The sequence below is a fragment of the Balaenoptera acutorostrata genome, chromosome 9 (genome assembly GCF_949987535.1).
Source record: "Balaenoptera acutorostrata chromosome 9, mBalAcu1.1, whole genome shotgun sequence".
NCBI lineage: Eukaryota > Metazoa > Chordata > Mammalia > Artiodactyla > Balaenopteridae > Balaenoptera > Balaenoptera acutorostrata.
Window position 1 is genome coordinate 55,570,092 of NC_080072.1, and position 24,781 is coordinate 55,594,872.

Below are 24,781 nucleotides of genomic sequence, written 5' to 3' on the forward strand. Positions count from 1 at the left end.
AAGAAAGAAGTGATGAGATCTAGGAAACAAGAGCCTCAGCACAGAAGTACAGTTGGCCCTCTGTATCCACCGATGCAAAACCCTGGATGTGGAGGGTTGACTATGTTCATTGTACATTCAACATCATTTTATATGCAGGACTTAAACATCCACAGAGTTTGGTGTCTGCAGAGGCTCCTGGAGCTGATCCCCTGGGGATACAGGGGGATGACTGTAAACAAAATTTCCAGAATTATGGTGAAAGGAAGTTCTAGGAAGGTAACAATGGAACCAGCCTAGAGAACAGCCTGTTCAGACTGGAGCGGAGAAAAGGGTGCTTCAGGAAACAATCTCCAAGGGGGGAAATGGGCTTGATAGATTATATGGTGTCTTTAATCAGATTGGGAAGAATTTAAAGTTTTGTCCTAATTGGGGGAAAATCTAGTGATAGGTACGTGGATACTCAACAAGTAGTACTATCCACAAGATAGGTACTCAACAAGTGGGGAAAATGGCAATTATCACTTCAGAAAAAACAAACAAAAGGTCAAAAAAGGAATAGTATACTATATGGCTTAGCAGTAAACAGTATTTTTGTAGGTATAAGGTAAACACTAAATATTGATTTAACAAAAAATGTTACATTCAAAAATAATTGAATATCTTGAGAGGATGAGGAGAAGTATATTTGGGAGAGTGGAGAGTTAAATCCTCATATTTAATAAGAAGTCAGTAGGTAATGTATGGGGATAAGGAGATAAAATGTGCTAAGAAAAGAGCTAAATTCTCATTTTACATAGCACGAACATAGTAGATGATGTCTAAATGAGGGGGAAATAATAAGAAATATTAATGTAAGTGTGTTATTTAGAAATATTAAGGTAAAGAAGAAACAACTAAAAGTGGTCGCTACTGAAGAGCAAAGAACTGCTTTTTCATTGTAAGCCTTTCAGTAGGTTAGACTTAAAACAGTACATGTACTTTATTTTAAAATTTTAATATATTCTTATTATGTATGAATGTCTATTTTAGTTCTGTATGTTGAAAGCTAAGAGGGCGACATGATAGAAGAATTCAGAGTTGTTATTGAGAGGTTCTAGCCTTGGCTTTGTCCCTTATCAGCTTTGAGACCTTGGGCAGGACACTTGTCTTACTGAGTCTTAGTTTCTTCATTTATGAAAGGATGGAGGTTGGTAAAGATAATCTCCATGATCTCTTTAAGCTAGATATCCCAAGATTCTATGATAAAGATAATAATTCTATACAACAAATGAAGAGTTAAGACTTGGGTGGAGGCTTGAAATTCCCACATTTTCCTTTCTTAGTTGAAATCAGACTTGGAGAGAAATTTTCACTGTGGTCTCTGAAAAGAATTCAACACCCACCTTCCATTGTGGAGCCTGGGGCAGGCAATTGACTACGTACTGGCTCAGGGACACATAGCTTAGTGTTATTTTAGTATGGGGTGGTTTTATTTTTTTTGATATTTAATATTTTTCAGTATGAATCACAGGTGAAATTTCCATGCCATGTGTAAACAATTTCACTTTTTTATTGAAACAATGAATTCAGGAATGTCATATTGGGATGTCAGCCATTTTACTTTTATCAATGTATGGAAAAATGCTTTTATATTAATATAAGAAATGATGTCATTTAATATGGAGGAGATCTTATAATTCAAGGTCAGCAGATCTCAGGAGGTGATTTAGGTCACCAAGCTAGCTTTGGAAAAGGAAAAGAATATTTTCCCTTTGTCTTCTCAAGATTTTGTTTTTTGGGTTTTTTTTAACCAATTTTCCTCTTAGACTTTGGGGTAGCTGGTGTAGTGGCACGGTTGTGAAAAGGAGACTCTGACTAATAATATCTTTGCCATTGAAACATGTGGCTTTGGAAAATTTCCTTGCTCTTTTTCTGGGCTTCAGTTTTACCATCTGCACAAGAAAAGGATTAGCTTAAATAATATTCAAAATACCTTTTAGCTTTAACATTCTGTGTTTCTACCTCCTTATTTTATGTGTGTATTCAGACCATTCAAGAGACCTGATTAGGTTTGGGGGTTTCTTTTTAAAGTTCAGTGTAGTGAGAGTGAACTCTTTCTCTGTTAAATGTCACTCACTCACACTTAAGTGAAAAGTCAATTGAGTACTAGATACAAACAAAAGAAAACTTACTTTGATTTTTTGTTGATAGTGGTTTAATTTTTTAAAAGAGGAAAATATTTAAAAGTTTAACTTAGCCACTTTTAAATTAGGTGCTAGAAAAGTAAAACTTCAATACAGATGACCCTTCATATCTGTACATCAGTATGCGGTTTACAGAGTCCTTTCTTCATATATATTATGTCATTTGAAAAATACATTTCTACAGGACTGTGTTGTATACTTACTCTGTATTTGATGCTGTGTGTGTGAGCGTGTGTGTGAATATGCACATATACTTAACCTCAGGTCTCTATTATGTTTAGTGAAGGAAGCAAATGGTCTTCAGAGACAAAGTGAGAGGAGAAGGGAACAGACAGATGAAAACCATTTAGTAGGTTACCCAAGGCACACAGAAGGACACATAATTTTAGAAAATCAGCCTCTAGCAGAAATAAGTAAAGCTAAGAGCAGATCTTGCCCACAGGCCATAGTTTCCTCATACTAGCTCTATAGCTCTGTACTCTGGTCCTAGAGAAAGAGGAAAGTTAGAGGCACAAGAGAAATAACATAAAGCACAGCCTCTGTCAAAAGTGACTTGCTGTTTGTTTGTTTAATAAGCGTTGACTGAGCACCAGCACTGTGTCAGACACTTGGGGATCAGAGATGCAACATGACCCTTATTCTTGATTCTACAAAGGGAAAAGGGTCAGTGTAAAAAAAGATTGGATGTGCTCAGAGTGTGTAATACCAACCTTCAGTACCTAAAATGAAATACTGGTTTTATGGTATATGTCCCTGGAGTTGATGTTAGCAAACTCTACAGGGGTCTTGGAAATATCCTGATCCCACAGTTGGTGGTTCTTAGTCTTCTCCAGCATTAGAGGGCAAGGGAGCAGGAAATGAGGAGCTACCTTTAAACACCATCCAAAAAGTGAGGTTGATGATGTTGGGATCATACACTCACATTTCCTCTTTCAGCGTTTAAAACGGCGTGGGGTCGGGGGGACACTTGTTTAGTGAATCATGTTTGGGAAGCATTGCCTAGTATCTGCCAAAATTTGTTTTAATTCTGTTTTTCCACCTTTGCAGCTAAGATATCAACATGGACTAGGGACTCCAGACTTGAGGCAAACCCTCCCTAACCTGAAAAACTTCATGGAGCATGGACTAATGGTCAGGTGGTGAGTACCTATATCTCTCATACCCAGAAACTGCAATGTGGATAATAATCCTGAGAAACTTGCCTGACTTCCACATCGCTCCACACCTGCCTTCTGGGTTTTCTTCTGTAATAAGATATCTGAAGAAAAGGAAAGGCAGCCATCATACTTGTGTAGGTCTAAGCTCCAGTCTGGCTAAGAGGGTGAAACACCCACGAAGGGGGGCGAGTTCAAAGGGGTATTGTTTGGACATGGGAAGGTTGGCGGGACAAGGAGTCCTTGAGTGCTTGGCTGAAGCAGAGACTGGAGGATAGCCATGTGATTCGTAAAAGGGGGACATGGAGCCCCCAGGACTTTTCCAAAGAACAAGCGAAGGACAGAATAAGCTTCAGGATCAGTGGTTGTGAGAGTGAAGGGAAGAAAGCACACAAGGAATAGGTCAGGCTGTCAGGACCTAGTCTGAGACCAAGAGACACACACATACTGGAACGTTTCTCATATGTGATGTCAGTGCCTATTGTGCCAGAAGGGCAAGCTGCTGCCTAAAAGTGCTTTGTCAGGATGGACATGTCCCTCTTCCAAAGACAAGGGGAGAGGGAAAGTGATGCAAAGAAAACATTAGATGATTCGTTTGACTTAAATAAATGGAAAGCTGTTGGCTCAAGTCATTTAGTAATTCGAATCCTTCGATGATGGGCAATGACTTACAAAATCACGTGAATTCAAATCAGGCCTTTAGAGTTAGACAACTGGGAACAGCATGGTTTCTTCTAAAGAGCACTGGCTTCCGATCCCAGATCTTTTTCTGATTTGCTATGTGAATTTTTTTTTTTAAGTTTTGAGATCCCTTTATTCAAGCCAAATTGTTCAACAACCTATTTTAAAAACCTCAAATAAGTAAGTTATCCATGTAACCTTGCCATTTCAAGTTTCTGATTTGCTGTGTGAATTTAAACTCCTACCTCTCTGAAATGTAATTTCCTCATCTATAATCCCTGCTCTGCTCATCTCACTGGTTTGTGGTGAGGATGAAGTGAGATGGTAGGTGGAAAAATAATTTGTGGGGAGGAAAGTACAAGAATAGTTCCAGTTTCTTCTGTGCCATCAAGATAGGCCTTGAGGATAACAAGAAAGTGACATCTATGATTTACCTTTGACGTTTTCTGTTTTTGTCTCATGATCTTCAAAATGCAAATTCTGGATGTCTGGCTTTAGATAGGACTTCTGTTAAGCAAATACACAATTGTTTAAAAAATTCTACTCAGAATATCAAAATAATTATCAAAAATTCGCGTTGATGTGGACCTGTATGCCCTGAGGAATGAGGTCTAGGAACTGAGTTTTAATGTAAAACAATAATAGCAATGATAATAATAATAATTTTTAAAGTGAGCTAGCAGGCATGTATTTAACATTGTCAGTGTAAAGTTCCGTGACAGGTACTCTGGAGGTAACAAGAAGTATAAGGCTCAAGCCCTACCTTCAAGGGGTTTGTGATCTAGTTGGAAACAAGGTATATAATTCATGAAAGGTTTTATAACACAAATGGTAAATAACTTAAAATGATCAAAAAAAGAGGCAACTCACAGCACCACCTGATTAATCAACTAAAATGAATCTTGTTCAGTACAGACAGCAAATTGTCCCAGTGTCATTTATTGAAGACTCTCTCTTTTGTCCACTGTTGATAACGCCGTCTCTTTCATACATCAAGTTCACTTACACACAGATCTGTTTCCAGGCTCCCTATTCTGCTTCATTGTTTTATTGTCTATCTATAGGCTAGTACCACATTTTTAATTAATATAAGGTGTAATTTCTATAAGTCTTATTGAGGTTTGAGCATCTCTCTTCCCCCTGACATTTGGAACCACTTGAGAGAGGAGATACAAGAGACAGACTAATAGGAATCAAAATGTCAGTTTTATTACTGATAAAGCTGAATTTTCCAAGTGGCTTTAGATCTATCATAAAAGGGCTTGCAAAGACATCACTCAAAATTAAACTTACTCTTGCAATCACGATGTGAACTGGAGAACCTCAGGCTTTCCCCGCAGAGGCAGGCCCTTAACTATACTGTAGAGGGCTGTCAGGTGACTCCTGCAAGAACCCAGATGGGGGCTAAGCCAAGAATACCCAGGTTTTATTTTTCCGTCTAAATTCACTGATTAGAAAAGGCCCTCCTCCTCTAAGAGCGAGTGGGAGGATGGAGAGAGGCCAGGAGTGTTACTCTTAAATCATGTTCCTTCATAGCAAGGGAAAAGGAAGATTTCCCCAACTTACTTGATGTCTGGTCGGGTGAGGCTCCTACTTATGATCCTTCTTCAAAACTCTTTTGGCTTTTCTGGACTTATGAACTGTATTTGAGTGATTTGACAGCTTTATGATATTGAGTCTTTCTAACTGTGAACATGGTATCTCTTTATATGCTTTCTTTCCGTTTTTTAAACATACCTCAGTGAAGCTTTAAAATTTTCTTCATAAAGATCTTACACATCTTTTATTAGATACTTAGTCCTAGGTAGCTTACCATTTTGGTTGCTGTTATAAATTTTTTTATTACAACATCCAACTTTTTTGTGGCTAGTATACAGGAATACTACTGATTTTTGTATTTTGAGAATGTATCCAGCAGCCTTGCTAACATTAATTACAATGGTTTATCTTAGATTCTCTCAGATTTTTCTGTGGGTACAGTCATATTTTTTTAGTGAATGATGGTGTCGTTTCTTCCTATTTGTACAACTTTTATTACTTTTTCTTGTCCTTTGTTTTATTATGGAAGAGGAGCAGCAATAGTGGATATCCTTGTCTTATTCCTGACTTTAAAGAGAATGCTTCTTTTCACCATTAAGTATTATATTTATTGCAAGTTTGGATAGATATTATTTATTAGCAAAAGGAAGTTTCTTTCTATTCCCAGTTCACTAAGAGTTGCTTTTTTAAAAATCATGAATGTGTATATTTTGGATTTTATAAAATGCTTATTATGTTTATTGAGATAACACTATATTCTTCTTTACTGTGTTAATAACTAGTAATAACATTTTCTGATGTTAAATCATCTTTGCCTCCTGGGCTATAATCTGCTTGGTTGTGATGAATTATTTTTTGTATGTTGTTGGATTCGATTTGCTGATTTACTTTTTTATTTTTATTTTTTTTTAAGTTTTATTTATTTATTTATGGCTGTGTTGGGTCTCCATTTCTGTGCGAGGGCTTTCTCTAGTTGTGGCAAGCGGGGACCACCCTTCATCGCGGTGCGCAGGCCTCTCACTATCGCGGCCTCTCTTGTTGCAGAGCACAGGCTCCAGACGCGCAGGCTCAGTAATTGTGGCTCACGGGCCTAGTTGCTCCGCGGCATGTGGGATCTTCCCAGACCAGGGCTCGAACCCGTGTCCCCTGCATTGGCAGGCAGATTCTCAACCACTGCGCCACCAGGGAAGCCCTACTTTTTTATTTTTTAAAAAACTTACTTTATTGAAGTATAGTTGATTTACAATGTTGTGTTAGTTTCTGCTTTACAGCAAAGTGATTCAGTTTTACATATATATACATTATTTTTCATATTCTTTTCCATTATGGTTTATCACACAGGATGTTGAGTATAGTTCCCTGTGCTATACAGTAGGACCTTGTTGTTTATCTATTCTATATATAATAGTTTGCATCTGCTAATCCCAAACTCCCAATCCATCCCCTCCTTACCCGCTATCCCCCTTGGCAACCACAAGTTTGTTCTCTATGTCTGTGAGTCTGTTTGTTTCATAGATAAGTTCATTTGTGTCATATGTCAGATTCTACATATAAGTGATGTCATATGGTATTTGTCTTTCTCTTTCTTACTTAGTATGATAATCTCTAGGTCCATCCATGTTGCTTCAAATGGCATTATCTCATTCTTTTTTATGGCTGTGTAGTATTCCATTATAGATACAGGTATAGATATATAGATCATATCTTTTTTTTTTTAATTTTATTGGCGTATAGTTGATTTACAATGCTGTGTTAGTTTCAGGAGTACAGCATAGTGATTCAGTTATACATACACATATATTCATTCTTTTTCAGATTCTTTTCCCGTATAGGTTATTACAGAATATTGAGTAGAGTTCCCTGTGCTATACAGTAGGTCCTTGTTGGTTATCTATTTTATATATAGTAGTGTGTGTTTCTTAATCCCAACCTCCTAATTTATCTCTCCCCCACCATGTTTCTCCCTTGGTAACCATTAGTTGGTTTTTGAGTCTATGTTTTGTAAATATGTTCATTTATATCATTTTTTAAATTAGATTCCATGATTTGCTAATATTTTTAGGATATCTGCCTCTGTAAATGAGATGAGGCTAGCCTATAATTTTTCTTTCTCATATAATAATCTTTGTCTGATTTTGGTAACAAGGTTGTAACAGCCTCATAAAATAAATTGAGGCTCTTTCCCTTCTTTTCTATTATTCTTTTCTGTCTTCTGGAACAGTTTATGTAACATAGGAACTATCTATATCTTGAAGGTCTGAAAAACCTAGTACTTTTCATTTGTTGAGAGGGAAAGTATAGATTTTTAGCTACTGACTTAATTTTCATGATGATTATGAGTCTATTTATGTTCCATTTTTCCAGTTCCTCCTTAACGTACTCCAGTCTGATTTCAGTTCTATCAGTATACTGAAATTCCTCTTATCTAGGTAGGTGTCTAGAACTCTGTGTTGCCAAACCCAGCAGCCACTTTTCCATCCTTATCCTACTAGTCTGTATTTAGTGGCATTTGGCCTTGCTGGCCGTTCCTGCCTTCTTGAAACATTCTCCTTTCTTGGCTTCCACAATACTACCCTCCCCTGGTTTTCCTCCTTTCAGCTGCACTTTTTCTGCCTGTTTTTCTTGTTCGTCCTCCTTTTCTTGATCATTAAATATGGAGATCTCCATAGTATTCTCCTTTTCTCTCTCTTTCTTCTCATGTGAGCTCATCCACTGCCCCCATTTTGAAAACCATCTGTATGCTATGACCCTCCAAGTTATGTTTTCAGCATAAACCTCTCCTGCAAACTCTATAGTCAGAGACCTGCTTGACACCTCCCCTTGGAGTATCACAGGCGCCTCAGCCTCAACATCTAAAACTGTCCTTCACCAGGCTTCTTCAGCTCAGCAAATGACACCCTGTCTACCCAGTTGCTCAAACCAGAGAAACATCCTTGATTTCCTTCTTTTCTTCACTCCTACCTGAGCCAGTCTAGTTCATCAGCAAACCATGTCATCTCTACCCACCAAGTGTACTTCCCACCATCTCTGCTGCCACCACCCCAGCCCAAGTCACACCTGCTCTTACCCAGACACTGCACCAGTTCAGTTTGTCTCCCTAATTTCCCTCTTGTCCCACCTCTGTTCATTCTCCGCAGCAGCCAGAGTGACTTTTTAAAATTTTAGCTGTATCTTAATCACTCCCTAGCTTCAGCGGCTAGAGTAAAATCCAAGCCCTTTTCTGTGGTCTCCCGACCACCTGCCTCTCCCCCTCCTCTCATGTGTAGTCCTATACTGACCTCCTCTTAGCGTGAAAAAGCTCTTTCCTGACTTGTCACACTCGCTGTCCTTCTGTCTAGAATGTGCTCTCCCTCCTGCTTCTCTCCCACCACCATCCACACCCATCCCTTCATATAGAGGGAACAGTTTTAGAAAAGGCAAAGTAGCTTTACTGGCAAAGAATAGACCACTTGGCTAGAGTGCAAATTCATTTTAGAAACAGAGAGAATCTGGGTTTTGTGGTACTTAGAGCTTATACAATTTAGGAACCCTTTCAAGAAAACAATACAAAACTGAAAATACAAAATTAGAAGAAAAAAAAAAGTAAATATTTTAAGTGAGAAACAAAATCACAACAAATTACTGGAACTTTAGAGATCAGATCCCTTTCCCTTTCTTCTGTGATCTCTTTAGACAATTTACCCGAAATGCTTCCTCACTGCAACCTGACTGTCCTTTCCCTCCTAAAACACTGTCATTTCCAACAACTCTCATGTCTGAGGTTCAGATAAATTAAATGACTTTCCAGGGACTTCCCTGGTGGCGCAATGGTTAAGAATCCGCCTGCCAATGCAGGGGACATGGGTTCGAGCCCTGGTCCGGGAAGATCCCACATGCCGCGGAGCAACTAAGCCCGTGCACCACAACTACTGAGCCTGCGCTCTAGAGCCCACGAGCCACAACTACTTAGCCCGCGTGCCGCAACTACGTGCCTAGAGCCCGTGCTCCGCAACAAGAGAAGCCCCCGCAATGAGAAGCCCAAGCACCGCAACGAAGAGTAGCCCCCGCTCGCCACAACTAGAGAAAGCCCACATGCAACAACGAAGACCCAGCTCAGCCAAAAATAATATAAATTAATTTTTTTAAAAAAAGAAAAAATATAAATGACTTTCCAAGCATGATTGACCTATGAGCCTGTGGCAATAAAACTGGAGTCTAGGTCTCCTGGCACTGACGTAGTAACCCATTAAGCCCCACACTCACACATTATGTAGTGCCCCTCTGAGCCACTGTCCCAAGCACATTAACACTGAATGAGTAGTAGGTACCACTTTATGGTGCTGTAATGAAAAGTAGGCTACTGAGACAGATGCAAAGTACCACAAAATGCATGCTACATTACGATCCAAGTAAAGACTGCTGCGGAAGCCAGGCTGGAGGTTACAAATCTAAACAAAGCTGGAACAAACACTTTTAGCCTCAGAGGAAACCTCAGAATTTCTGAGAGCAGCCATGAACTGAGGAATTACCTCCCAAGCCTGTGCTCCTTAGGGCAAAGGGTAAAAAAACTCACGCTCCTAAGGGAGCTTCTTACATCTTTTGTAAAAGAAAACACTTCCAGTTTCTGTGTGATTGTTACCATTCACAGATTGGTCCCTTGTGGAAGCAGGTTGCCGTATGTTCTTTTGGTGTCGAGGATTTCAAACTGGCTATGAGGATCAGTGCAGCCACCGAATTCCTCCTTATGGCAAGCTTCAAAGTTATGTGACAGCTTGTTTTGTTTTGTTTTTCAAAGAAAAGACAGTGGGATTAAAATTCCTTTAATGAAGTGATTTTTTTTTCTTTCACATTACAGAATTCTTATCTAATATCAAAGCATCTACCTGATTAATCCTAAAACTATCCCTTTTCCACATGAACGCAGTTACCTGGGGCACAGTTCTCAGCGCTTTATGCTAGTCCTTTCCAAAAGAAGTCTCCTTTTTCTCATCCTTGGATCAGTAACCTCGTTGTAACTGCCAAGCAACACAATTTTGAAAAGCAGAATTTCAGCTCAGAGGTTGTACTCTTGAATATTTTGGTTAAAAGCCACCAGCATGCCACTTAAACATCGCATTTTTTCTTTCTTTTACTACTAACTACAAAGTGGTCCAAGATTCCAGTTGACATGCGCATGCACAGCTGATGCTGGTGCTGAATTATGGTCAGGGAAGAATGTACACACAAGGCGTTGCTTGATGGCTGCCAGTGAGACGATAAGTTTAGAACTGAGAGGAAGAGATTATGTGCTGTGTTGCTGTGAATGGGCTGTGCGACGGGGCCCCCACATGCAGGTCCCGGGACAGCACCTCCACCGTCTCTCACCCCAGCTCACCTGACCTCGAGACATGCCCCGCTCATTTCTGACCTCAGTTCTTTTCTCAGACAAGTTCCTACCACCTAGAATCACCTGCTTTTGCCTCTGCCCTCTCCAAATGTCACTCTTACTTCAAGATCCAGTTCATGTCCTACCTCATTCATTCACTCATTCAGCAGGTGCAGAGATAACACGTGCTCCCTTGGTAGCTTAGGTTCACTTCTCCACCAAGTCTTACCCACTAGGCTTTTAAGCAGCAATGAGCAGGCAATGAAATGGGAACAAAATATATAATAGACAGCAGAAAGTATGAGTACTGAAGAAAGGTGGATAAGTTATTTGGAACATTCTGAGGATGTCATTTACTTCCTGGTGTGAGGGGTGTGGGTGAGAACTGGACAAGCCTTCACTAAGGAGATGGCATTTAGTGGACCTGGAGCACAAGGAGAATTAGGGTGTGTGAAGATTGGGGTGTAGGCCAGAGTAGGAAGCCGTTGCCCAGTTGTAAAGAGCATGTAAAGACTATAGGTGTGGGCTTCCCTGGTGGTGCAGTGGTTGAGAATCTGCCTGCCAATGCAGGGGACACGGGTTCGAGCCCTGGTCTGGGAAGATCCCACATGCTGCGGAGCAACTAGGCCCGTGAGCCACAACTACTGAGCCTGCGCGTCTGGAGCCTGTGCTCCACAACAAGAGAGGCGACAACAGTGAGAGGCCCGCGCACCGTGATGAAGAGTGGCCCCCGCTTGCCGCAACTACAGAAAGCCCTAGCACAGAAATGAAGACCCAACATAGCAATCAATCAATCAATCAATCAATCAATCTTTAAAAAAAAAAAAAAAGACTATGGGTGTGAATACCAACCTTCCCACTCACTGTCTCTGTGACTTCAGGCAAGTTTAAGCTCGCAGCTTAAATTTATCTGTAAAATGGAGATAATAGTGCCTACCTGAGAAAGTTGATATAAAGATTAAATACGTAAACACTTAGCATACTTCCTGGCACATAGTAGTACTCAATAAATGGTAAGTATTATAAATATGTAATGGATAAGTGAATCATAGTTACTATCTCTGTTTTAAAAATTAAATCCATTCTTTATTATAGGTATTTTGTTTTTCCCTTAAAATCTACAGTCTTCTCCTTACAGATAGGTATAGAACATGGTTCTTGGTCACATTTTTAATAATGGCTCATGCTGCCTTGTACGTTAGTGGTACAAAATATTCACCATCTCCCTTCCACTTTTCCCCAAGTCCTTTATATGACCCTTCTGAAGCCTTAGAGATAAGTACCCTACAAATCTATTTGCCTACCTACTTTTTTTGGTACCTACCTTCTTAGGTAACTCTCACCTCTAGTTAGAAGTTATGTAAAATAAAAGTTTCTTATTTGCAGAATTTTCCATGCTTTTATTTAAGCTTCTAACAACCCTGTGAAGGAGGCAGGGCAAGGATGATGATCACTAAATTATAGGTCAGAAAACTGAGACTTAGAAATATGAAGTGATTTGCCAAGATCACATAATAATAAGTGATGGAACTGGGACCAGAAACCCAGGTTATCTGACTCCTAGTTGCATGCTCTTTTTTCATACCAGGCTGCCTCTTATTAGTTAGTGGTCATTCTTTTCCTTCTCTGCCCTTCCCCAGCCCTCCTGTCTCTCTGCCACTGAATTTCTAACACCTATTACCTTCTCCAGGAAAGCCCATCAAAGTCAAATCCAGAGTACTAGAAAAATACACTGCAAAATCAGGACAGGCAGGTCTGGTGAAGACATTCTTTGTTGCTTATTTTACCCCATTTACTTCAGAGAGGTAGGAAACTCATAAGAGTCATAAAACTTTGTGAAGAATTTAAAAACTTTAAGACCAAAGGAAACAAAATTGATTATATGTTTCAACTCCATTGGTTAAGAAACAAGAAAGCTAAGGGAAGCACATGAGTTGGCTTAAAACATGTTTGCCCAGAGTGTTTGTCTTCCTTGAATTTCATGTTTTTGTTTTTGTTTTCTCAGAATAAGACATGATAAAAGCAGGATTTCAAAACCATCTTTCCTGCTTTATACATGGAATCTTTTATTCTAAGTTCAATTTTTACTGACTGTAAAGCTTCACAATAACAGTGGAAAGAGCACTGAATTTGGGAGTCAGAAAACGTAGGCTCCAACTTCAGCTCTTTCATTTAATTTTCATAAACTGTTTTTGAGTATCAGTTTTTTTTAATGGAGTTAATAGCACCAGCCGTATTTCCCAAGCATAATTGTACAGAACAAATGAGATAATGTCTGTCCAAGTGGTTTAGAAACTAAAAAGGACTATACAAAATATTAAGTATTATTCATGCATTTAACAATTCATTAAGGGTCTCCTCTGCATATAGCACTATTCAAGAGACAAAAGAAAATTCAGAAGTGTAAGATTTGCCTTGCCTTTGCTTAGTTGACAGTTGTTTAGTTTATAATCTGAATGAGTAGATAAGACAAATATTTTGAAGAACAAGACTTGCAAAAATATTCTCATGCATTATTCAGTCTCACTGCCGTGTGGGACTTAGAGCCTGAGCCCCGGCTTCAGTGAACAGTCTGTTACAATGATGGCGTGACTCAGCCTTGCACTGACTGACTTACTTGATGTTTTAGGACCAGGTGTGCCGTTTTTATAGAGACCACATGAATTTCAGTGACCTTAGTGAGAACACTGAGGAGAAGTATCCTTGGCTGTTTTGCAGCTTGCTGGAATACTTCTGATTCCCTCCAGCGTTTAATGATGTGACTTTGGGAGAAGCAACTAGTGGCTTTATGTAAGGTCATATCATTTCAGTGGTAAAATCTCTAGATAGTATTTCTGCTGACCTATTTCTGATCTAGTTCTCTATTCCTTTTTATAAATAGAGAGAATAAAGCTCACTCAAGCTTTTTTGAATGAACGAATGAATAAGAAAGAAAACTAAGAATTTTGACACATTTTAAGAAAATGGGCTTTTTCAGTCAATTAAAAATAATGAAAATCTAGAGCAAGTGAGCCAATCTTTGTATAAAACCAGAAGGTAGAGATGTAATAGTTCAACTCTTAAGCCAAACCATCCACCTGTGAAAATGAGACCCTATCCAGCATTAACATTTTTTTAAAGCCTTACTTTTTAAAAGCAGGTCTGTCTTCTCTCCTTCCCTCCATCATGTGCTCATGCTGAATTCAGAACTAGTCTCTAGCAGGTGACCCCCGAGGGACTTAAAAACCCTGTTGTCTAGCTGACGTTGGTTTTTAAATTTAGATCCAATGACATTGTGTTTGAAGTCTCAAGAGCACTACTTAAGGTAGCTGTATCATATGCGCTTGCCTTTCAAAGTACTCCTTGCAGGCTGGCATCCTCAATAGGAAAAGTGAAGCCTGGTCAAAAATAAATGAAAAGGAAAGTTTTATTGGAGTTATTTACTCTAAGACAGCTATTTTAGACGGAACCTTGACAAGTCATCTCATTGCCTCCAGACAGGAACACACAAGGCATATGGGCATCTATAGTATTTTAAATGACCTTGGGGGATGAGGCTTCTTCCATAACTCATTCCAGAGTTTAAACACCCTCGCTTCAGGAAATTCTTCCCTATATTTAACTTACAGGCCCCCTTCTGCGGTTAACACCCATTTCCGCTTTTTTCTGTCTCCAGTCAGGATGGAGAACAGCTGGCCAACATCCTTTGTGTGCTAACCCTCCATCAGTGAGAAACTCATTTGGGCATCCCCGGGCTGCTTTTCTCAACCTCCAGCAACCAAGTCTTTGAACCAAACTGAGATCTTTTTCCGTTTTTATTTGTGCCTTGTCTCTCTCTTGTCATTCCTTTTGATTATCAATGAATAAAATTCGGAAAATGTAAAAATATACAGACAAGGGGAAAACAATAGCCCTATAATCCAGGGAGCGAAACCACTGTTAAGTCAGTTTTCTATGTGTTTCTTATGCAGTTGAGATCATGTCATCTATACCAGCCCTGAAATATAGTCTGATCCACATATATAGAAACTTACATTTTCTGGTAGCCACATTGAAAAAAGGTAAAAAGGAATAGGCAAATTAATTTTAATCATAGTTTTTATTTAATTCCAATAAAATATTAACATGTAATCAGTATTTTAACTATTAACAAAATATTTTACATTCCATTTTTTATACTAAACTGTCTAAATCCAGTATATATTTTACATTTATAGCACATCTCAAATCCAACTGGCCACCTTGCAGGTACTCAGTACCATGTGACTAGTAGCTATAGTGTTGAAGCACAGTCCTTGCAGTTGTATATGCTGCTTTTTTGTCTATCATATCTTAAGCCTTTTACAAATGGCGTTACAAAAATTTTAGCATCATTTTAGTGGCTGCATAGTATTTCATCATTTAGACTTACTATAACTGTATCTTTAGAAAGTTTTGTTCTTCATGTTATGAGTAACCCTGTAGTATTCTTTTTTTACTTCTTTTTTACTTTTTTTTTTAAAATTTATTTATTTATTTATTTATGGCTGTGTTGGGTCTTTGTTTCTGTGCAAGGGCTTTCTCTAGTTGCGGCAAGCGGGGGCCACTCTTCATCGCGGTGTGCGGGCCTCTCACTATCGCAACCTCTCTTGTTGCGGAGCACAGGCTCCAGACGCGCAGGCTCAGTAGTTGTGGCTCACGGGCCTAGCTGCTCCGCGGCATGTGGGATCCTCCCAGACCAGGGCTCGAACCCGTGCCCCCTGCATTGGCAGGCAGACTCTCAACCACTGCGCCACCAGGGAAGCCCCTTTTTTACTTTTATATCAACTGTTTCTCAACACATTGCCAAAAGAAAAAAATATATATAAATTATTCCTTTTGGGTGCAACTAATCAAATCCACTTATTCATAAAACAAATATATCCACTTAGCATCTACTGTATACTCTGTACTACATTAGATTGGGAAGTGGAGCAGTGGATTTCAAGAAATAGAAGACCAGGTCCCTCCCATACATTGTTTACAAGACTTGGCTCCACAGTTGGACTGCACACATATTGTATTTTATTCTGACTTAAATATCCATCCCTTCATTTCTTACTCCCCTCTGCCCCTACATATACACACACAGCCTGGTTGACTCCCCCTTATCCTTCAAAGTGCCAGTCAAAGGGAGCCGCCTCTGCTGAGTCCTCTAGGTGACTGCTGGCTCCCTCCTCCATTATACAAAATGTATATTGTGTACAGAGCACCATGGTGTTCTGGTTATTGGCTAACTCTCTGTCTTCTCTACTAGAGTGGAAACTCTTTAATGATAGAAACCTTATCTCATAAGCCTCTTTATTCCCAGTGCCTAGCAGACTGCCAAGGCAGTGAATGTGGATTTCAGTAATATCTACTGAAATACTTGTTGAAATACAAGTGATCATATTAAGCATCAGTTGGATAATATAATTACAAGTATTGATCAAGGAGTTCAGAGTTCAGAGAGCTCACTTTAAATTGGCATATGGTTGAAGAAGGCTTTAACAAAGGAGGTGGGACTTGAATTGGGCTTTGGAAGATGATCATGCTTAAGTGAATGGACGGGAGGTATCATGTTCTAAGAAGCCTGTTTTTCAGGAGGAATTCTTTAGCATGTGCTAAGTATCAGCAGATAAGCATCTTTCTAGATCTAAAACACTATACTAAGTTTCAAGAAGGCTGTAGAGATATGGTCTTGGCCCATGAAAAACTGTCAGGGCGGGGCTTCCCTGGTGGCGCAGTGGTTAAGAATCCACCTGCCAATGCAGGGGACACGGGTTCGAGCCCTGGTGCAGGAAGATCCCACATGCCGCTGCAGAGCAGCAAAGCCCGTGCGCCACAACTACTGAGCCTGCGCTCTACAGCCTGCGAGCCACAACTACTGAGCCCACGCGCCACAACCTCTGAAGCCCACGTGCCTAGAGCCCGTGCTCCGCAACAGGAGAAGCCACCACAATGAGAAGCCCACACACCTCAACGAAGAGTAGCCGCAGCTTCCTGCAATTAGAGAAAGCCTGTGCGTGACAACAAAGACCCAACGCAGCCAAAAAAAAAAAAAAAAAAACTGTCAGGGCTTTGCAGAATTAGAAATTACCACTGGCTGCTTCAGTATGATCTTTGAGTTTAAGCTCTGTTTCAACTTTGGAGTTGTTAAAGGTCATTTTATATGATGCTTGTTCAGTAATCCTTCTGGTAGTGGACAGCTGTATATAGATAATAATAAGTATGTCATTATAGCTAATATCAAATGACCATTACTGCAAACCAGGCACTCTTCCAAAGCATTTTGAATGTATTATTTAGTTAAGTCATTTAATCCTCACAACAGTCAAGTGAATTAGGGCCCATTATCCTCTCTCATCTTACAAATGAGGAAACTGAAGCACAGAGAGGTTTAAATAACTTAACATGTAACACAGCCATCAAGTGGAGGAGCTAAGATTTGATCCCAGACAGAACAGCTTTAGGACCTCTACTTTAACTATCACCCTGTACAGCCTCTCTTATAACTATGTTAAGAATAAAATGTTTTATACAGGGATCATTTAGCATCTTGTGGTTCCAGAAGAGGAATCCTATTATTATAACCCTCCCCTAGTTTTCTTCGTTCCTCTGACTGCTCCTTATCTCATTTGCAGGCTCCTCTTCTTCTACCTCATCATAAAAAACTGGAGCTCCTCAGGCTCAGTCCTCAGCCCTCTTTTCTCTGATTTTATTCTTCTTCACCACCCTTGCCCAGTGATCTTATCTACAACTATCATTTTAATTATCACCCACATTGAAAGGAAGCACACTGTAAATCTTCAGCCCAGATCTCTTTTCTGATCAGACCTCTATTCAGATCGCCTCCTGGACCTTTTCACAGCACATTCTGTGTGCCCGTGTTTTTTTCTTCCTGTCTTCCACCCCAACCATCACGAGCCTCATGGTCTTCCAGTGCTCTGTTTTCAGCGAATGGAATCTCCATCCATTCTTTTACGCTGGCCAGGAAGCCAGCTGGTTCCTCCCTTTCCCTCTTACCCCCATATCCCACCTTCACAACCTCTGCTGATTTCCCCTAATACGTCTATTTGTCTGTATCTATACATTTCCACTCTGGCCCAAGCCTCCATCATCTCTCACCTGTACTACTGCACAGCCTGTGGTCCCCCAGCATCTGCTCCAGACCCACTCCACTCTGTTCTCCAGCTTCAGTGAGAGTGTACCTGTCAAAATACAAATCAATCAATCAGTCTCTTTCTTTCTCTCCTTACCCCCCTAGACACACACACACACACACACACACACACACCCCCCTAGCCTAAAACACTTTAATGATTTAAATAAAGAGAAAAGTTCTAAACATGGCCTCTGGGCTTCTGCACAGTCTAGACCTTGTTTTCCTCTTCAGCTTTATCTTCTGCCATGCTACTCTTCACTTGATGACCTTTTGGATCCTCAAACGTTCTCTCTCTTGACATAGGGTCTTGACATACGCTATTCCTTTTGCCTGGATGTTCTCACCCACCCACCCACTCTTTACCTGGTGAAGAAGTCTACTAGCCCTTTGAATCTTGGCCTTTGCTGGGTTAGTTGCATAGCATGTGTCAGAGGTTGTCATTTTACATTTATATCTATAATTTTGTGACAAATGTCTATCCTCTCCCACTGTAAGCGCCACAGAAGCAGGAACCATGGCTTTTCCAATCACTATTGTATCCCCAGAGTCTAGTGCACAGTGCCTTGTGCATAGACACTCACTATATATTTGAATGAGGGAGTAAATAATTTGGTAATATGTTCTGTTAATATACATACAGTTTATACTGCACCTCTTGCAGTAGTACAGAGGGCTACAAAAAATAAGGTTCCCGAGACATTGTCCCTGGAGTCCCACAGTCTCTAAGCAGTGATTAAATGACGGCTAACTGTCATTTAAGCATTTCTTCCAAAGGCCTCCAGCATCTCTGAAAATGGTGGCAGAGCTGTCCTTTTTTCTTTTAAAATAAACAACTAAGGCCCCATGGTTCGGTTCATGTCAGAGCTTATTAGAAATGTGATGGTGGTTCAGCTCTAGCAGTGTCTTTCAAAAACTTAATTTCACAGATTCTGCCATTGGCCTCTGTTGTCTAAAGCTTCCTTTAGCTCTCTCTGCAAGTCTACTTTTTAAATTGTGACCAAGGTTTAAATTTCCCTATCAAGTTCTTTCTGGGGCTGGGATGTGACATTGCTATTCCTCTGGTTTCCCTGGCAAAGGTAGATTTTTTTTTTTTTCTAGTTTCAGCATAAACACTTTATCACTCCCATGTTTCAGGTGCTATCTAGACACTCCGAGGGGTCATCAGGTATCTTTCCTGGCATCTCTTTCTGTTTCTACAGACCATGTTACAGCCCTCATAATGTTTGTTGCCTTGCCTGGCTGTGATTTCAGTACATTAAATTTGTGTGATGATTTCTTAAAGTGAAAGCTGATGGGTGAAGTGGTTGACCTGCCAGCTCCTGGGACCTTCTGTCTCCCTGGAGGATCACTCTCTATTCCCTAATCCCAGGGAGCTCAGCCTTGAGAGAACCAAGCTGGCTTCCAGGTGGGTTCCATGCTGTGGGTACCCCTTCGGCCTCTGCTCATAGCGTGTGCTGGGACCTTTCTTTTCCAAGGTGGGCCCTGTTGCCCAGGACCACGGAGGCCCTCACATGACAGAGTCTGGGGAAATGGATTTCTTCAGCTTGCTTGTTTTATCCTTTGCCTGTGGAATTTTCTCTTTCACAAATTCGTCTCTCCATCAGAACTCAGTTTAAATAAAATCTAAAGGCTCCCTTGTTCAGTTATTCCTTTTTAAACTCTCTGTTTTTATTTAGTCAGGCTTTGGCAGGAAAACTTCTAAGCGGAGCCCAGGGGAAAAGTGACCATTGGCACAGATTTTAGCCTGTGCTTTGGGCCAAGATTGTTTCTATTTTTATTTTGTTTCTTGTTTTTGTTAACATCCAGAGCACAGATTAAGCACTTTCACTTATCTGTAATGGTGAGAGGCCTTTAGATTGCTTGCCTGTGGCCAAGATTCTGCATGCTTAAAACTATTAACCCCCAGCTACCTCCTGGGAGATAAGATCTAGCTGTTCAATTTGGCTTTTCCAAAAGGAGGCTCTGTGCTTCTACTTGATCTGAGATAGAAAAAGAAGAAAGGTAAATCCCAGCCCTTGCTGGATTTTGAAAGAGGTTAGTAGCCTAATTTATGGGTTGTCTTTTTTTTTTTTTTAAACTAACTTTATATCATAATTTCTCAGCTGCCAAAAGACATAATTCTACCTCAGCTTCGCCTTGGCAACCTGCTTTTGGCACTCTGAGCAGCCCTGTCGTTGCTCTGCATTATTTAAGCAGTAATCTTTAAGAAGGTGAGAAACTATTATTGCTTTTTAGCAGAGTTGACACGCTATTGGCGCAGAGTAGTACCTAGAGCTTCAAACATTTCTAATGGCTGTAAACCAACTTAAACACCTCCATGTAGCTGTCTCACTGCCATGAGGTCATAGTTTGCTACAAGGGGGAGAAAGAAGAAGATCAAATGTTATTTAAAAGTGTGGGTTGTTGGGGTTTTTTCCCTTCTTTTTAAGTATTCTTATTCCACTGAGTTGTGGCTGTAGATTTTGGCCAGGATCCAGACAATCTAGATTTAGCATCTTGACCAGCTGTGATCTAGTAATGCTCCTCAGAGGAAGCGTTCTGTAGGAGGGAAAGACACATATTTGAGACTGTGAATTGTACTCCTTCCTAATACTTTACAGTATGAGACCTGGTTGTAGACAGATAAAACAAGCCCAAGTGAATCTGAAAGAGAACAGAGGGGAAAAAAAAGTTTTCAAAGAGCTAAAACTTCACTCCAGCTTGAAGAACTCTCTTGAGATGGGAAATCTTTGCATTTTTTTCTTTATTTCATTTTTCCCTAAGTCTTCACATTCATATCATTCCACGGCAGAATGTATTTCTGTTAATAATTGATACTTAGAATGCATTAGCATTCTTATAACAGCATAACAAGTCTTAGGAAGTAAAAATGCCACACAAACTTAAAGTAGGCAAGAAGAGAAGAGAAGGAAAAGGTATCAAGCCACTTGACCTAAAAAGTGTTATTCTGATTCTCACTCCTCCCTCAAATAGAAGTAGAGCGTGTTTTGGTGGCCAGTCCTATGGATTGGGAGAGAGAAGGAAATTAACATTTATTTAGTCAGACTCCCTCTGTTAAAGCACAGTTAGTTGCTTTGTGATCTTAGGCAGGTTACCTAACCTCTGTGCCTCAGTTTCTTCATCTGTAAAATGAGGATGTATACTTCATAGAGATGTGAGGATGAAATGAGACCATGTATAAAGCTGTTAACAGATTACTTATTCCCTAGTACTTCATAAATGTTAGTTGCTATTGTTTTATTATTAATAATTTATGGAGTACCTACTCATTGTACTAAGAATTTTACTTGTATATTTTGTTTAATCCTGACTACAACAACTGTTAGATGGATGTACCCATTTCACAGGAGAGGAAACATAGGTTCGGGGTAGTGAAGTGCTCCACCAGTCTCCCATATTTTATAATGGCGGAGTTATATGTGAAGGTCTGGAATATTATATATGGGAGATGTGGAAATGGGAACACATTTTGGACCAGTGCTTTCTTACTTTGTTTCCTCTCTCCCAGTCCCTTTTCTGTAAAAAGAGGCTATAGCTTCGGGCAATAAAACCAACAGAAAAGGAAGATGGGGAGAGAGTGGTGGGGCAAGGACAGTGGAGTGGAATGAACTGGTTCTGCTGTCTCCCGGGTCGGGCTGGCTTCATGGCGAGGTATTCGTGTAATGGTTATAGAAGTGCTGAACAGGGTCCTTCTCTTTTAGGTTGGGGAAGCAGAGAAAGTCTCCCTCTTATAAAAATTCCCTCTCCCTGAAGCTAAATTCATACAGAAAAATGACACATCAGAAGTTTGGGGACAATTGGAATGTACCTCAAAGGATTCTAGGAAGCTCTTCTAGTCCCTCAACATTTGGTAGATCGTGTAAATAGAGGCAGTTGAGCATTTCCACTTGATTCAAAGCCTTTCCCACCCCATGTCCTCAGGAAAAAAGGAAAAACCTGGAATGAAGTTTCACATTGGGCAGAATAAACCTTTTGATTTAGTACTTTCTCCCCCAAACTCTTTTACACTTGCCTTGACTCCTTTTCTTCTTGCAGGCAGCTCCCTGATGGGCAGGAGTGGAGATGGGGGTGGGTAGGAGGAGTTCTGAGTTTGTTCCTGCTATAAACATTATTCTGTATAGGAGGAAACAGTAGAAGGAATGAGATCTAGATTCTGGTCGTTCCTCTGCTACCTGTTACCCTGTGTTTCCATCTAAGACGTTAATGTCTTTGAGCCTCAGTTACCTCTTCTGTAAAATGAGGCTAATACTTTTGGAATCCAGAGCCCATGGAAGCAAATAATAATGACAGCAACCACAATTACAGCTACTACTGCCATCGGTATATATGCCAGGCATTCTGCCAAGGATTTGAAGTGTGTTATTTTATTTAATCCTTACCACAGTCCAATAATCTATTTTACAAAGAAGAAAACTAGAGCACAGAGAAGATAAGTGACTGCCTACAGTCATATAACTAGTAAGTGGTGAGTTCGACCTTAAGTTATAACTCCAAATAGGATCACAGTTGCCGATCCAGAAGTTTGAGCATCCTTTCTCATCACCACCACTATCTCCAGATATCTCTAGATATAGCTGAAGAGATAACAAAAGGTAACTGACTGCAGTAAATAAGGACAGAATGAAAAAGAAATTAATGACCTTAATTTAGAGAGATCAAGGAAGACTTGATCCAAAGAAGCCAAATTTAAACCAGACTGTCCTCCTTGACCTCTAAACTCCAAGCCACTTGCCTTCTCCCTCACCATGCTATTGTTTGGGATCCTAGGATATCCTTTTTTACTTGTAGCAGAAAGGCTTATTATTAAGTAATTTAACAGTCCCCGATGTGGTTCAGTTATTCAACAACCTATGCCCTGTTTCACTAAACCGTGGCCTAGTAAATTTGTAATTACAATATCTTTGGGTTGTTTTTTAATAAATGCCTTTTAATTGCAGCATTAAACCCCAGATGTCATGTTTCCAGTTTGGACCTAAGCCAAGCTAGGACAGGCATCCATTCAAGGCAAACAGCTGATGAGGAGAATGTGTGCAGTGAACTGGGGGACTCAGTCCAGTTGCTAAACCTCAGGCGCTGTGCCCCCAAATCTAGTGCCTTAGAACATAGGGACCCTTGGCTGAAGTGGGGGATAAAGAAATGCTACTACATTTCCTGCTGCATCCACTCCTCCCCAGAACACTCAGGTTTACTCTGGTTGTCTCTAAGAGTAGAAATTCCCTGTAAGTTATTCATCACTATTTAAATACTGTACTAATTTCATTTGATAAGTAAATTGTCAATTGCCTTTAAAAATTGGTCTTAATAATTAGTAAATCTAGGCGTTTCAACCTCTTCTTCCATCTAGATAAAATAATTATGAAGCCAGACTGTAATCAGACAAAAAGAATCTTGAAACCTTCTGGGCATTCTTTATTAATCTATCATTTGCCTTTTTAATTGCTACCTTTCTCTTTTTAGGCAATAGTAGAGGTATAATGTTCCTATTTTTCTTGTAAGAATTTAACTAATACCAAAACGTGTAATGAAGATTCCTTTTAGAAACCTTCTATTAAATATGAAAGTCAGAATTATTTTATTAAAAATCTATGCATTGGGCTTCCGTGGTGGCGCAGTGGTTGAGAATCTGCCTGCTAATGCAGGGGACACGGGTTCGAGCCCTGGTCTGGGAAGATCCCACATGCCGCGGAGCAACTGGGCCCGTGAGCCACAATTACTGAGCCTGAGCATCTGGAGCCTGTGCTCCGCAACAAGAGAGGCCGCGATAGTGAGAGGCCCGCGCACCGCGATGAAGAGTGGCCCCTGCTTGCCACAACTAGAGAAAGCCCTCGCACAGAAACGAAGACCCAACACAGCCATAAATAAATAAAAATAAATAAATTTTTTAAAAAAATCTATGCATTGTGTTTTTATACAGAGATACAACAGTTTGTTTTTTAATAGTAAAACTTTAGAAATATCCTAAATCCACAAAAATAAGAAAATGATTAAGTAAATTATGATATTCCATTCAATGGAGTAGCCATTTAGAATTGTTTACCAAGAGGTCTGAATAACTTCCAACAACAGGATACAGAATTGTATATATATACTGCAAACACAGCTTTCATTTTGTTTTTTGTTTGTTTGGTTTTGTGTCTTTTTTAAATTAAACACACATATATAAAATCAAAGTCTGAAAGGAAAATATCCAAATAGTGGTTATTTGATGAGTAATAGGCTTTTGAGTGATTTTTATTTTTTAATATGGTTTATATTTTTTAGTTTTCCGGGAAATATAAATTATTATAATAATTAAAAATGCATGTGTGTTTGTATATATTTTAATGCAGTCATTCAACACTTGAGCTGTTTAGACCTCAGCTATCTTAAAAATTTGGAACATTGCTAAGATTCTGGAAGTAATAAAAAATTAATTCTGAGCAGCCAAAACTAATGTTACAAAACTCATATAATAAAGCATATTATGCCCAGGATATCTGCTGGTCCATCACTCAAATCCTGTTTACTCTTGCTTTGCACACAATTCTCAAGACATCTACTTTACAAGAACACAGCAAATTAGAAGCAAATGTCAAAAAAGGAGAAGCGCTCGCAGGCAAGAGCACTGACTCTGCCACACGTGACAGCCTGACAGTTAGAGAGGACACAGAAAAGCCTGAGTGCAGACTTAAGAACTCAGACTCAGATCCCAGATTCAGAAACACGCCCCTGAAAGGCCCATAGTCTCTCTACTATGTCATAGTTAGTAAGACATGTT

At 39.8% G+C, this 24,781-nt stretch overlaps 1 protein-coding gene and 1 long non-coding RNA gene across 6 annotated transcripts in view; one reads left to right on the forward strand and one right to left on the reverse strand.

The window, feature by feature from the left end:
* The window catches only part of LOC103017345 (uncharacterized), an 85,130-nt gene extending 71,069 nt beyond the window's left edge, over window positions 1-14,061 (reverse strand). For both annotated transcript variants that reach the window (XR_452151.2, XR_009009275.1), the window contains exons 1-2: window positions 14,010-14,061; window positions 4,435-4,507 (exon numbers count right to left, since the gene is read on the reverse strand). This is a non-coding gene — a long non-coding RNA (uncharacterized LOC103017345). The remainder of the gene's footprint in view (window positions 1-4,434; window positions 4,508-14,009) is intronic.
* UVRAG (UV radiation resistance associated) overlaps window positions 1-24,781 on the forward strand; it is a 312,724-nt gene that overhangs the window by 283,182 nt on the left and 4,761 nt on the right. For all 4 annotated transcript variants that reach the window (XM_057553092.1, XM_057553093.1, XM_057553094.1 and 1 more), the window contains one exon: window positions 3,213-3,304. In XM_057553092.1, the coding sequence (XP_057409075.1) occupies window positions 3,213-3,304 (92 nt within the window). The remainder of the gene's footprint in view (window positions 1-3,212; window positions 3,305-24,781) is intronic.